This window comes from Schistocerca cancellata, chromosome 12 (assembly GCF_023864275.1).
Source record: "Schistocerca cancellata isolate TAMUIC-IGC-003103 chromosome 12, iqSchCanc2.1, whole genome shotgun sequence".
Classification (NCBI taxonomy): domain Eukaryota; kingdom Metazoa; phylum Arthropoda; class Insecta; order Orthoptera; family Acrididae; genus Schistocerca; species Schistocerca cancellata.
In genome coordinates, this window is record NC_064637.1 from 128278939 (window position 1) to 128293988 (window position 15050).

Here is a 15050-nt window from a genome sequence, read left to right on the forward strand (position 1 = left end):
AGCATGTCATACCCGCCCTACAGGAGAGAGTCGCAATGAAAGTTTTTGTGCAAGATGGGGCCCCACAGGCCGGCCGGTGTGGCCGTGTGGTTCTAAGCGCTTCAGTTTGGAACCGCGTGACCGCTACGGTCGCAGGTTCGAATCCTGCCTCGGGCATGGATGTGTTTGACGTCCTTAGGTTAGTCAGGTTTAACTAGTTCTAAGTTCTAGGGGACTGATGACCTCAGATGTGAAGTCCCATAGTGCTCAGAGCCATTTGAACCATTTTGGGGCCCCACCACACATCGCTCGTGAAGTTCACGTGCTTCTCCAGAACACGTTTGGAGACGATCGGGTTATCAGCCGGTCATTTCCAAATGCTTGGCCGGCACGATCACCTGAGCTCAATCCCTGCGGTTTCTGGTTGTGGGGCTACTTGAAGGGCTGGGTTTACCAGGGGAACATTCACACATGAGCTGATCTGAAGCGCAGCATATTAAGAGAGGTAGCCAGCATACTTACGGACATGCTTCGTTCGTCTGTGCAGAATGCAATCCTGCGCTTTCAAACTCTTTTGGACACTGCTGGGCGCAATATTGAGCCCATTTTGTAGCAGTAATGGTACCGGTATGCAATGGTATGATGTACCGTAGCAGCACATTAAAAATATTTCAATTAAATTGATTCTCCATTAGTTTTCTTCCCCATGTCGTTGCTACCAAGTTTGATCCTCGTACGGTAATTAGTTTCCACGTTATAACGTGTTAAACAGGGAAATTTTAATTATAACCATCCGGTATAATACTTATCGGGGGTCTCCAAACTATGGACCATCCTATGGACAGACGAAGCTCGTTTTTCTCTGACTGGTAAGGTGAATACACATAATTGCCGAGTGTGGGGATCTTCACCTCCAGTCACTGTGCATGAAGTTCCTCTGTATGGTGAATGTGTCACCATATGGTGTGGCTTCACGGCTACGTTCATCGCTGGCCCATTCTTTATTGAACAGATTGGCGCTCGAGGAACAAAGACGTGCATTATTACTACGATATGCTTCGCCAGCATGTCATACCCGCCCTACAGGAGAGAGACGCAATGAAAGTTTTTGTGCAAGATGGAGCCCCACCACACATCGCTCGTGAAGTTCACGTGCTTCTCCAAAACACGTTTGGAGACGATCGAGTTATCAGCCGGTCATTTCCAAATGCTTGGCCGGCACGATCACCTGAGCTCAATCCCTGCGATTTCTGGTTGTGGGGCTACATGAAGGGCTGGGTTTACCAGGGGAACATTCACACATGAGCTGATCTGAAGCACAGCATATTAAGAGAGGTAGCCAGCATACTTACGGACATGCTTCGTTCGGCTGTGCAGAATGCAATCCTGCGCTTTCAAACTCTTTTGGACACTGCTGGGCGCAATATTGAGCCCATTTTATAGCAGTAATGGTACCGGTATGCAATGTACCGTTAAAAATATTTCAATTAAATTGATTCTCCATTAGTTTTCTTCTCCATGTCGTTGCTACCAAGTTTGATCCTCGTACGGTAATTAGTTTCCACGTTATAACATGTTAAATAGGGAAAGTTTAATTATAACCATCCGGTATAATACTTATCAGGGGTCTCCAAACTATGGCCCGTGAAAGCCATCAGTCCGTCCCGTGGTAACGGATCAGACACGCATGGTATCCGGCCCACTGTAATTTTTTTTTAAATTACAGATGAACCTTGGTTATCGAGCACCTCGCATAACAAGTGATTCACACAACGAGAAGAACAAAGCTGGTCGTAGGTTCTGTTCCAAAAATGAACAGCACAGAGACAGAAGTGATGACACTTTCTGCAGGAGCTGACCATCATTTTGCAGGACAATGCTCTAGCACGTACAGTGCAAGCTGTTAGTAGATTTGTTTGACTGATGGGGCCGCTAAGTGCTATACCACCCACTGCACTCCCCTGACTTACGCCCTCGTGAGTTCAACTCGATTTCTAAACTGTAGGAAACACTTCACGGCATTCGCTTCAGAACTGCTACAAATTCGTCGGGCAACAGACCGCGCCGCTCGAACTGTCAACACAACTGGCACAGCTGAGAGTCTCCTACGACTTCCACATCACTGGCAACGGGTTATTCACAATGCTGGTGATTGCTTTGAAGGTCAGTAAAACTTTGAAACAAGTATTATTTTGTACGAGCTGTAAATAAATATGGTCTCGCGGTTCTAGGCGCTCAGTCCGGAACCGCGCTACTGCTACGGTCGCAGGTTCGAATCCTGCCTCGGGCATGGATGTGTGTGGTGTCCTTAGGATAGTTAGGTTTAAGTAGTTCTAAGTTATAGGGGACCGATGACCACAGATGTTAAGTCCCATAGTGCTCAGAGCCATTTGAACCATTTTGTAAATAAATAGTTGCCACTATTGAAGTTCCAACCCTCGAATCTAAATCACTGTCTAGTCCTGAAACGAAAATTAGCGCATAATTGAACAATGAACTTAGTTGGTACGATGAACTATACTTTGTCCAAATTTTCTTCTGCCATACAAGCAGTGACCGTAGAGACGAAGAGGTTACCACTATTCCCGCCGAGTGGAATGTTGCGGTTGGAAGATATCCTGCAGTGCTGGTACCATATGCTGCTCACACTACATTCTAACCACTTTGCTGCGTTGTTAATGACGTATGGAGGTAGCAAGGATTTGTGAAAGCGCATTACAACGACCTTCACGACTGGTATTTGCGCTGATAAGCCGAAGCAGTATGAGCACCCGCTTAATAGCTTGTTTATGCGTATTTAGAACGAAATACATCACTGATTCTGTGTATAACGGTATAAAGAATCCGACAGTTTGTTGGTAGGTTTCTGGAGGTCATGTAATTCGCGCAAGTAAGGGAGCGCTATTTTGAGTACGCTGTCGTGGCGCCTGACAACAAGCGAGATGGGTTCCCCAGGATTTACATCAGGCGAGTTTGATCACCGAGACATCAACGTGAGTTCCCTATTACGCTCTTCAAACCACTGTAGCACGGTTCTGGCTCCGAAACGTGGACGACTGTACTGCTGAAAGATGACATCGCCGTCGGGGAAGACATCAAGCATGAAGGGATGCATCTGGTTCGTGTGTCTTCGATTACTACTACAGGTACCATGCAAACACAGAGAATGTCTCCCATAATGTAATACTGCTCCCACGAGCCAGCGTCTGTAGCACGCTGTACGTTTCGAGCCCCGTTCACCTCGATGACGGCGTTTGTGGAGACGACCATGGACCTACTGTCGCAAAAATGTGATTTACTCGAAGAGCCGACACGTTTCCATTGGTCGACGGTCGAATCCCGATGGTCTCGTGCCTATTGCAGTAGTAATTGATGATGTCGTTGGGTCAACATGTGAACACATTGGGGTGGTCTGCTGTGGAGCTCCATATTTGACAGTGTACCATGAACGGTGTGCTCCGAAACAAATGTGCGCGCACTAGCATTGTGCTCTTTTGGCAGATATGCCACAGATCACCATCTATCACACTTTACAGAGCAGACAAGATTCCGAACGCCACGTTCTGTGAAGAGTCGTGGACTTCCAGCCATTTGGCGCCTAATTGTAGTTTCACTGTCCTTCTACCTCTTTCTGTAGACGCTCACGACAGTAGCACGTGAACATTCGACCAGCTTCGCCGTTTTCGAGACACTCGTTCACATGCTCTGCGGAATAATAACCTGCCATTTATCAATGTCGCTTATCTCAGTGGATTTCACCATCCGCATCACACGCCTTCGCTAGGGTGATCCCCCGTCTATATCCGCTCCGCTTACATACTTTTGCTACCGTGTCACATGTCGCCAACTCCAAAAGGTGGCATCCAACGTCGCGTTGGCAGTAGTCACAATGTTTTGGCTTATTAGTGTATTTGTAGCAATGTACTCGTATATGACATGAAATTAAGGTCACTGATCAAGGTCAAACAAAGAGCAGGTCACTGCATAACAACTGCTGCAGTACCACTGTGTCAATTTGTAAAGACTGGCAATACTGGTAAGAGTCACGAAAACTTTCTCTACTGTATCAAGGAGTTCCCAACAGTACTAGAGCATCAAATTCCAAGAAAGACTATAGCTATGTCTTGGGCCTTGGGACTTATTTGGAAAAGCCAGTGTGGCCCTTAGCCTAAAATGTTTAGAGAGCCATATATATTAATTGTTTTGGTGTAAGCTGCCGCCAGAACACCATTCGGCAAAGATGAAGCAAGAAGATCGATAGTAGGCGCTGGATGGAGTGCGCCTATCAGGAGAGAGGCCAAAGACAGACTTGCAAGCAACATGCCGCCAACGCCCACTCGACAGCAAGTATTTAGATCGCCATCACTGACTAGAGGGCCTCAGGAGTAGCTCAGTCCCCCAGTCACTAGCTCATTGTGAGTCTCCCAGTCACTCTCACTGACTCATTCTAGCTGGTGTCTGCCATTCATTCGCAGAGTGGGCTTAGGCTATGACAATGTGTAGTGTCAGATTATAGCAAGATTACCGATATTATCTGTAACAGGACTATTATGGAAGAGCTGGTACCACAACACATGGGCTGTATTGAAGATAAGTAGATTCCTGTTCATCTTCTTTTTCTTCTTCTTCTTCTTGCATTATGGCCTCTGTAGGACCACGGGTAGCCCCTTCGTGGACTGCATTCTCCTCTTCTTCTCCCAGAACCTCTTCATTCTTTCTCTTCTTCTCTCGCACTCTTCTCCCGAGATCTTCAGTTTCCGTTTCTCCTGTTGGCTCCACTGGTGACACTCTAATCTTTTCCTGTATTCCTCTCTGTCATTGATCTCCGGCATATTGATCGGTGTATATTTGTTCCTCCAATTTTCCTTTCCTTCGACTTTGATCCCCAATTCCAACCAGTCCTTCCGAAGTTCAACAACCCACTTGGTTCCTGTCTTTTCCCTTGTCCTCCCTGTTATTTCCCACACTTTCTTCGTCATTCTGTCCATACTCGTCCTAACTACACGTCCAGCAAACCTTGCCCTTTTGAGTCTGATTTCCCTGGATATTGTTCTCATGTTCCGGTACAATTCTTCCCTAGATCTTGGCGTATCCACCTCTCTCCACCTCTTTTGGGACCTAGTATTTTTCTCAGTATTTTTCTCTCTTCTTTCTCTAGTTGTTCTGCCTCATTTCTCCCTAGTGTCACCATCTCAGCTACATATAATACTGCATTCCTCACCGTTGCCTCTATGGATATATTCTTTTTATTGTATATCTCTCTCGTCATGCAGAAGGCTGACATCATCTTCTTTATCCTCTCCGTTATTCCCTCCTTGCTCCTGTTCCTTCCTGTTATAAATTCTCCCAGGTATTTAAATTTGTCCACCATTTGCACAGTGTCTTCCGGTGTTTCCCAGTCTGCAGTGGTATTTAATGTCTTTGTCTTGTTATAGGCGATCCTCAGTCCCACCTTTCTGGCTACCTTACTTAAGTTGTCGAGTTGTGTCTTTGCGTCTTCTTCCATCTCACTATTGCTATGTCATCTCCAAAGGCTAGGCAGTCCACTTGAGCTCTATTGTCCTTTTTGTCCTCCACATGGGTCTTTGGTATTCCCATTTCCTCGTTTATTGCTCTCCACTGCCTGATCACTTCGTCCAGTGCTATATTGAACAACAATGGTGACAATCCATCTTACTGTTCACGTAAATAAGGAACTCCGTTAATGCACATGTGCATTTGCGTTGTAAAAAGACGATACCGGCCACCAAAGAAACTCCACTCCCATGATTCCTAAGGTACAAGACTCTACGAGGTGCATTCAAGTTCTAAGGCCTCCGATTTTTTTCTCCGGACTGGAAGGAGATAGAAACATGCGCATTGTTTTAAAATGAGGCCACGTTCATTGTCAATACGTCCCACAGATGGCAGCACCGTACGGCAGATGGAATTTTACCGCCAGCGGTGAGAATGAGAACTGTTTTAAATACTTAAAATGGCGACGTTTTCCTTACTTGAACAGCGTGCAGTCATTCGTTTTCTGAATTTGCGTGGTGTGAAACCAATTGGAATTCATCGACAGTTGAAGGAGACATGTGGTGATGGAGTTATGGATGTGTCGAAAGTGCATTCGTGGGTGCGACAGTTTAATGAAGGCAGAACATCGTGTGACAACAAACCGAAACAACCTCGGGCTCGCACAAGCCGGTCTGACGACATGATCGAGAAAGTGGAGAGAATTGTTTTGGGGGATCGCCGAATGACTGTTGAACAGATCGCCTCCAGAGTCGGCATTTCTGTGGGTTCTGTGCACACAATCCTGCATGACGACCTGAAAATGCGAAAAGTGTCATCCAGGTGGGTGCCACGAATGCTGACGGACGACCACACGGCTGCCCATGTGGCATGTTGCCGAGCAATGTTGACGCGCAACGACAGCACGAATGGGACTTTCTTTTCGTCGGTTGTGACAATGGATGAGACGTGGATGCCATTTTTCAATCCAGAAACAAAGCGCCAGTCAGCTCAATGGAAGCACACAGATTCACCGCCACCAAAAAAATTTCGGGTAACCGCCAGTGCTGAAAAAATGATGGTGTCCATGTTCTGGGACAGCGAGGGCGTAATCCTTACCCATTGCGTTCCAAAGGGCACTACGGTAACAGGTGCATCCTACGAAAATGTTTTGAAGAACAAATTCCTTCCTGCACTGCAACAAAGACGTCCGGGAAGGGCTGCGCGTGTGCTGTTTCACCAAGACAACGCACCCGCACATCGAGCTAACGTTACGCAACAGTTTCTTCGTGATAACAACTATGAAGTGATTCCTCATGCTCCCTACTCACCTGTCCTGGCTCCTAGTGACTTTTGGCTTTTTCCAACAATGAAAGACACTCTCCGTGGCCGCACATTCACCAGCCGTGCTGCTATTGCCTCAGCGATTTTCCAGTGGTCAAAACAGACTCCTAAAGAAGCCTTCGCCGCTGCCATGGAATCATGGCGTCAGCGTTGTGAAAAATGTGTACGTCTGCAGGGCGATTACGTCGACAAGTAACGCCAGTTTCATCGATTTCGGGTGAGGAGTTAATTAGAAAAAAAGTCGGAGGCCTTAGAACTTGAATGCACCTCGTACAGTGGCCAGGAAGACACTCCATAAATCATAAAGGGTCGGAAGCTCTTTAGATGAGTTGGCAGATGATACAGTTGTCTATAAGAAAGTGTAATACGTACCAAGGTCCTTGTGGTAGTTCCTCACGTCGCCCAGTACGTTGATCACGCGGCCCTGCATGTGCGGGTTGCTGAGCACCTCCTTGACGCTCTGGTGGTCACAGGCGGCCACCGCCGGGTAGCTGCCGAAGTAGAAGCCGATCACCTTGGACTTGTAGCGACGCGTCATGGCGTCCAGCACGCGGTAGGGGAACTTGTAGTTCTCCAGGAGCAGCAGGGGGTAGCTGCCCCATATCGGAAGGGCAGGCGGACCTGCAACACAGTAGCGCGGCCACTGTAACTTTGTTGTTGTTGTTGCAGTTGTCGGTTCCGAGGCTGTTTCGATGCAGCTCTCCACAAAAGGCGATTCCGTACAAGTCTCTTCATTTCTGCCTTACTACTTCAACTTACATCTGAATAAAATGTTCACAGTTCTGAAGCCGCATAAATTCGAACGGAATTCTCGCGTTTCCGATGGCCATCTCCGCCACCGTTGTCAGGAGTAAAACCACTGCTAGCTAGGACTGTTTCTTTTTCTTCATTGTTATTTTGATACCTTTACAATATAGGTAGGCCGGCAGCAGCCTATCTACGCATCTCTTCGGCCACAGAAAATACATTCAGTAAACATAAAGACAGAAAAACAAACAAACATGGCGGATAAAAACGCGAGACAGGCATAGTAAAAATAAATGAAGCCGTTCAAAGGTGCACTGTTTGGACAAGAAACGTTCATCACTGTACACAATGGAGAAGACAGAGTTTACACACGTGGACGGAGGAGCACGAACAGAGAGACACTGAAGCACTGACGTGAAGACACGAGAAGATGCACCGTTCACATGAAAAAGCCAGGGGCCTGCCAGAGGGAAAAGGTGAGCGTAGGAGGGCGAGGGGGAGGGGGTAGATGCCAGTGGAAGAGAAGAAGGGAGGGGGAGGGGAGAGGGTAGGGGGTGTGGAATCCTGGGGAGGGGGCAGGAAGAGAGGAGGGAGGGAGAGATGGGAAAGAGGGTGCCTTGGAGGAAAAACACAGGGGGAGGAAGGGGAGGATCAAAGTTTGTAGGAGGGGTAGATGGAGGGGATGAGGGCATCATCAGGTAGGGGGAGTTGGCGGAAGCCACCTCGGGCAAGGGTACGGAGTGTGGAGAGATGGAGAGCAGGTAGGATGTGGGAGTACAGGTGCGGCAGCAGACGGGGGTGGGAGAGGATGGGAGAGACAAGCGGGTGAGGGGGATCAAGTTTGCAGGAGGTGTAAAGGATCCGTATCTGTTCAAGGAAAAGAAGGAGGTGTGGGAAAGGAATTAAGTCGTAGAGGATCAGCATGGGGGAGGGGAGGCGGATGCGATAGGCGAGACGGAGCGCACGGTGTTGCAGGATTTGATGGGGTTTGTAGAATTGGGACTGGCACAGTTCTCCGCTTATATAGCCACAATTGCCGCCTCTTGCACCACTCAGTGAGGGCCGAAACGGCGCATGCGCAGAAGGTGACTGGGCATCTCACAGCAGCGTCAGACCGAGTGACGTCAGGTGGCGCGAGGGGCTGGCTCCACGTTTCAAACTGACGCTCCCGGATCACTACAAGCGTCAAGCCTACGTCTTCGCTTTCGCTCAGTGTCCAAAGCACGCCTGCTCCCCTACTAAGCGTGTACCTCCGGTCTCTATTAAAACTGTTGCTGTTCATTCTAATCTTTTCCGCCTCTTTTGCAACGGAACACCAGTATGTTGGCACAAGAACCAAGACTCTCGTGTTCTCAAACTGTCTTTTGTGTCTGTTTTCCAGGCAATGCTCAGCTATGGCCGACTTGTCGAGCTCGCTTTCTTTAATATGTCGTTTGTACTAGGTACAACACCCTGAAACTGTGCGAATTGTCTGACCTATACAGCGCAAGAGACACCATAGACCGTGGGCACATGGAGAGCTATGTCGTCTGTAACAGGGCGCTGCTTGTCTCCTATGTTGGGGGCAGGCCGGAACACTCGTCTCAGCCCATGTCTCTGCATTATGCGTCCTAACTTGATATTTGTTGCCCCACAGTATGGCAGGAAAGTCGCTGGCTTCGCTTCTTCTGCCGATTCACAAGGCGTCTTTCTTCGTTTCCAATCTCTCTTTTGCTATACCCATTCTCTTTGAACCCGTGCCTCAAATGCTGCAAATCACACTGTAAGTGGTCAAAAATAACTTTTTATCTTTGTATTAATGTCTTCACGACTGTTTTTTTTCTGTACAGTGTGGTGAAAACTATCGGCGATCAAGTATCGATCAGTGTGCATTGGTTCCTGTACTCTGAATGACCTGTAAGGTGTCAGGAAAATCCAACACCGTCCATGAAAACCCTGATATGATAGCAAATCCGGCAGTATGTCGCATAGCTCTGAAAAAATCGTGACATTAAATTAACCAAAGTAATATGATCAACGAGTGAGCAAATGGAATAACACAGACTAACACAAGAACGCCAAAATGCATGTCATACCTTCCCACCGTGAAACAGACGCAGTTCCGAGGGGAGAAACGAGAACAGAAGCCGGGAGCAGAGCCGTGTAGACTAGAAGGCCCTACGATAAGGGACACCCACGTCGCCGACCGACAGCCAAGAGCAGCCTCCAGCCCATGATAAAAGATAGAGCCCTCCAGAAGAACAGTATAGCTCTTACGATAACACTAAAAGGGCCACACCAGCTGCAAGTTTTAGTGTGAGACTATACGGGTCTCTGTTACGTAGGAATCATTAAAAACATTGCCCCACCACGAAAAGTATAACGTTTCTCATTGGATAGACAGAATTTTTGTAGGCGGAGCTTAAGGTTAACACTGAGACGCTGATTGGTCAGTTGAAAACACAGCCAGATACCTTTTTCTTAAACCAACTTCGGTAAACAGTAGTAAGGAGAAGTTCGAGAGAGTTGGTACCGAGACGGCGAGGTGTGTGGAGCTGCGCCGCCCGCCGCCCATGACGCTGCCTAAACACCGACAAGGTAATGAACGCACGCGATGCCGCATAGGAGCGCATAAGGCTTCACTCAGAACTGCAGAACTCTCATCTGTTACATCCCCTTTTGCATAATACTGGTGTCGATCGTCAATTAAACTTCGTGGTATCTAATTTGCTACTTGAAGTTAAAATCTGAAATGCGATGATTTTTCTGTTATATAATTATTGAGAAGCCACATCAGCCACTGTAATTTACGACAAGTTAAATAAGTAATTAAAGAAAATAGAGGGTCACTGTAGACCATTTTTCAAAGTTTTCTCTTTTATGAAACTTAATTTAATCCTAGATTATAGATGTGATATGGCATAGGTCATCCTTCAATCCATTATAGAAATTGGAAACCCATTCAGGGAATATTCGTTCACATTTTTGTTGAACGCTGTATTAAAATATTTCCTTTTATCAATAGTGCAATTTATAAACAATGTTTTGTGAGTAGAATAAAAATTCCAATGGTAAACTTAACTGATTTTTCGACGTTATTTTACCAGCTAACTAAAAATAGGAGAGCGCTGAACCCCTTCCACTAAATTTAGTTAGTATTAAGATTCTTTTACAGGGAGTGCAGTGGAGTTGACGCTGAAATCATTAAGTATTTGATTATATCGTCGCTAGTCTCACTGAACTCTTCTGAACTCTACATGTCATGTGTAGTGTGGCATCTCTTTACCAGCAATAGGTCCCAGGTTCAAACTAGTCAATTCCACAAAAACACGCTCAGAGCGTCATTGCGCGAAAGTGGTAGGGAGACACGACTTAGAACAAACAGACACCACGCAGAATGTTAGAGACCATGCCAGCTTCCTGCCTTCCGCTCAACTGAAACATCCAAGAACGGTAGCTTGCCATCCTTGTCCATCTCAACGGTAAATTTTATTCGAACTGACGCGGCTTGATAATTGAGATTTTATTCACACATACAGTCTTGGAAGACTTTGAATACTCAACCTATATCTGTTTGAAGCTTTTCACTCTAATCAATTCTTGGTCATCCTCTAGAATCCCTCACCACCTCTTCGGCACTTCTCTCCAGTACCCAATTGATTTTGTCCTACCAAACGATCCCTTCTTTCAGTCAAAATGTGCTTCAGATTTTTTAGAAAAGCTGTGGAAGTTAGTGTGTGCGCACTTGTCTTATTGCTCTCAGCCCCCGTTATGTAAGCGTTGTGAGCTGTAGTTCTATTGATTTCAGAATATACTGGCTTATTTTGAGAAACTTAAATCCTGTTCTATGATACATCCTCTAGTCCACATGTTTAATTTCATTATTCATTGTTATCACGTGTTTTATCTTTCAGCGTTTCTAAGCAGGGAAGACGCAACGTTTCGATGTGGTACCGATGCGCCATTGGCGTGATTTCATCAATCATTGTGTATGTGAGGAACCTGTAGTCATTCAGAAAAGAAGTTGAGCTATTTTTATCAATCAAGTTGCATAGAGCGACTAACAAATTCTAAAATTCAGTCGATCCATATGACCTGTTGCGCTGCCCCCCCACACCAAACTGGGATAACAATGTTGGTTCTGTATTTCGACATAACTGCCAGCAAGGAGTGTGATTGAACGAAATTTAAAATGTTTATTTGACACCACAAACGGTCGTCAAGCCACAGTCACCAAAACAATGAAATTTTTAAAATGTTACATAACTAGTTTCGACGCACTGACTCATCATTTTCAAATATAATCACAGACCTAGAAAACTGCATAGTAATTGCAAGCACACTTCTTCCAAATATTACGAAAAAAACATTAAAACCAGTGTATTTTTCGTAATATTTTAAAGAAGTGTGGTTGCAAATATTAATGCAATTTTCTAGGTTTGTGATTACAATTGAAAATGATAGTCATGTAGTCACAAACCTAGAAAATTGCATTAGTTCAAAATGGCTCTGAGCACTATGGGACTTAACTTCTAAGGTCATCAGTCCCCTAGAACTTAGAACTACTTAAACCTAAATAACCTAAGGACATCACACACATCCATGCCCGAGGCAAGATTCGAACCTGCGACCGTAGCGGCCGCGCGGTTCCAGACTGTAGCGCCTTTAACCGCTTGGTCACCACGGCCGGCAATTGCATTAGTAATTGCAACCATACTTGTTTCAAATATTACGAAAAATACGCTAAAACCACAGTTTTTTTAGGTTTGTGATTACATTTCAAAACTACGACTCAGTGCGTCGAAACTAGTTAGGTAACCTTTTAAAAATTTCATTGTTTTAGTGACTGTGCCTGGACGACTGGAGTGTCAACCTTTTGAAATGTTGGTTGTGGTAACGAAATCCTAAAATATTTAAACTGGCGGAGACTGAAACCAACTGAAATACTACTTTAAAAATGATTTTAAAAAATAAAAATAAAAAAGAACTTTCACTCACTACTTTACACCCTTAGTGGTTGAACCGCCAAAAATTCTGAAAAAATTTTTACTTTATTTCTGACCCAGAAATGAAATACCAATCTTCGTAGTTCTGGCTTCAAAATTGCCTTAAACCGATATAATTTCGAAAAACCCTTCATCTCCTGTTTCAGTCCCTTGGGAGTGGAGTTTCGAGGAATTCCTTCTTACAAGATGCCTACAGTATAAGATCAACACCCTCTCCACATGTTAAGTTTCTATCCTTAGAGTCAGTCAGCCAACCACGACATTGCCTTTTATATACAGAGATTGTCCTTGCATAGGCGTATTAAAATTTTGTATATAAGCAGACCGAAGCGAAGAACTTTTACCAAGGCCGGGATTCGATCTCGTTCCTCCTGGCCACTACATCACCTAGTATAGTGGCTTTGCACAACTGCACGAACTACCCTAGCGCGTGTCCCTCCTTATTACAAATTCTTATTCCAATTTGTGCAAAAACCACTGTGGTGTAGTATTCAGCACATCTGTCTAGTGAGAAAGAGACCCAGGTTGGAATCTTGGCTTTGGTACGAATTTTCATTCGTCGATTCAGTTTGCATATACAACGTACATATTTGAGACTTGAAAAGGTTCCTGAATCCATATACACTCCTGGAAATGGAAAAAAGAACACATTGACACCGGTGTGTCAGACCCACCATACTTGCTCCGGACACTGCGAGAGGGCTGTACAAGCAATGATCACACGCACGGCACAGCGGACACACCAGGAACCGCGGTGTTGGCCGTCGAATGGCGCTAGCTGCGCAGCATTTGTGTACCGCCGCCGTCAGTGTCAGCCAGTTTGCCGTGGCATACGGAGCTCCATCGCTGTCTTTAACACTGGTAGCATGCCGCGACAGCGTGGACGTGAACCGTATGTGCAGCTGACGGACTTTGAGCGAGGGCGTATAGTGGGCATGCGGGAGGCCGGGTGGACGTACCGCCGAATTGCTCAACACGTGGGACGTGAGGTCTCCACAGTACATCGATGTTGTCGCCAGTGGTCGGCGGAAGGTGCACGTGCCCGTCGACCTGGGACCGGACCGCAGCGACGCACGGATGCACGCCAAGACCGTAGGATCCTACGCAGTGCCGTAGGGGACCGCACCGCCACTTCCCAGCAAATTAGGGACACTGTTGCTCCTGGGGTATCGGCGAGGACCATTCGCAACCGTCTCCATGAAGCTGGGCTACTGTCCCGCACACCGTTAGGCCGTCTTCCGCTCACGCCCCAACATCGTGCAGCCCGCCTCCAGTGGTGTCGCGACAGGCGTGAATGGAGGGACGAATGGAGACGTGTCGTCTTCAGCGATGAGAGTCGCTTCTGCCTTGGTGCCAATGATGGTCGTATGCGTGTTTGGCGCCGTGCAGGTGAGCGCCACAATCAGGACTGCATACGACCGAGGCACACAGGGCCAACACCCGGCATCATGGTGTGGGGAGCGATCTCCTACACTGGCCGTACACCACTGGTGATCGTCGAGGGGACACTGAATAGTGCACGGTACATCCAAACCGTCATCGAACCCATCGTTCTACCATTCCTAGACCGGCAAGGGAACTTGCTGTTCCAACAGGACAATGCACGTCCGCATGTATCCCGTGCCACCCAACGTGCTCTAGAAGGTGTAAGTCACCTACCCTGGCCAGCAAGATCTCCGGATCTGTCCCCCATTGAGCATGTTTGGGACTGGATGAAGCGTCGTCTCACGCGGTCTGCACGTCCAGCACGAACGCTGGTCCAACTGAGGCGCCAGGTGGAAATGGCATGGCAAGCCGTTCCACAGGACTACATCCAGCATCTCTACGATCGTCTCCATGGGAGAATAGCAGCCTGCATTGCTGCGAAAGGTGGATATACACTGTACTAGTGCCGACATTGTGCATGCTCTGTTGCCTGTGTCTATGTGCCTGTGGTTCTGTCAGTGTGATCATGTGATGTATCTGACCCCAGGAATGTGTCAATAAAGTTTCCCCTTCCTGGGACAATGAATTCACGGTGTTCTTATTTCAATTTCCAGGAGTGTAGTTTCATGTTATTAAAATTATTTTGTGGTAAATGACTACTTGAATAATTGAATCTGCATGAAGAATACTGTCAAATCGTCAATACTCGAAATCACACGTTCAGTATTTACTGCCAATGTCGAGAATATTCCGAGGGCCATCAGACGTCGATGTAGTTTTTCAGTTGGCTTCAATCTCCGCCAGTTTAAATATTTTAGGATTTCGTCACCAGAACCTACATTTAAAAAGTTTATTTGACATTCCAGCCGTCCAGGCACAGTCACTAAAACAATTAAATTTTGAAAAGGTTACCTAACTAGTTTCGACGCAATGAGTCGTAGTTTTGAAATGTAATCACAAACCTAAAAAAAGCTGTGGTTTTAGCGTATTTTTCGTAATATTTGAAACAAGTATGGTTACATTTACTAATGCAGTTTTCTAGGCTTGTGATTACATGACGATCGTTTTCAATTGTAA

The 15050-nt window shown here is 46.3% G+C and overlaps 1 protein-coding gene across 1 annotated transcript in view; it reads right to left on the reverse strand.

Moving 5' to 3' along the window:
- The window catches only part of LOC126109641 (probable cytochrome P450 304a1), a 131254-nt gene that overhangs the window by 100308 nt on the left and 15896 nt on the right, over positions 1-15050 (reverse strand). Inside the window, exon 2 of the mRNA XM_049914687.1 lies at positions 7189-7437. Within this exon, the coding sequence (XP_049770644.1) occupies positions 7189-7437 (249 nt within the window). The remainder of the gene's footprint in view (positions 1-7188; positions 7438-15050) is intronic.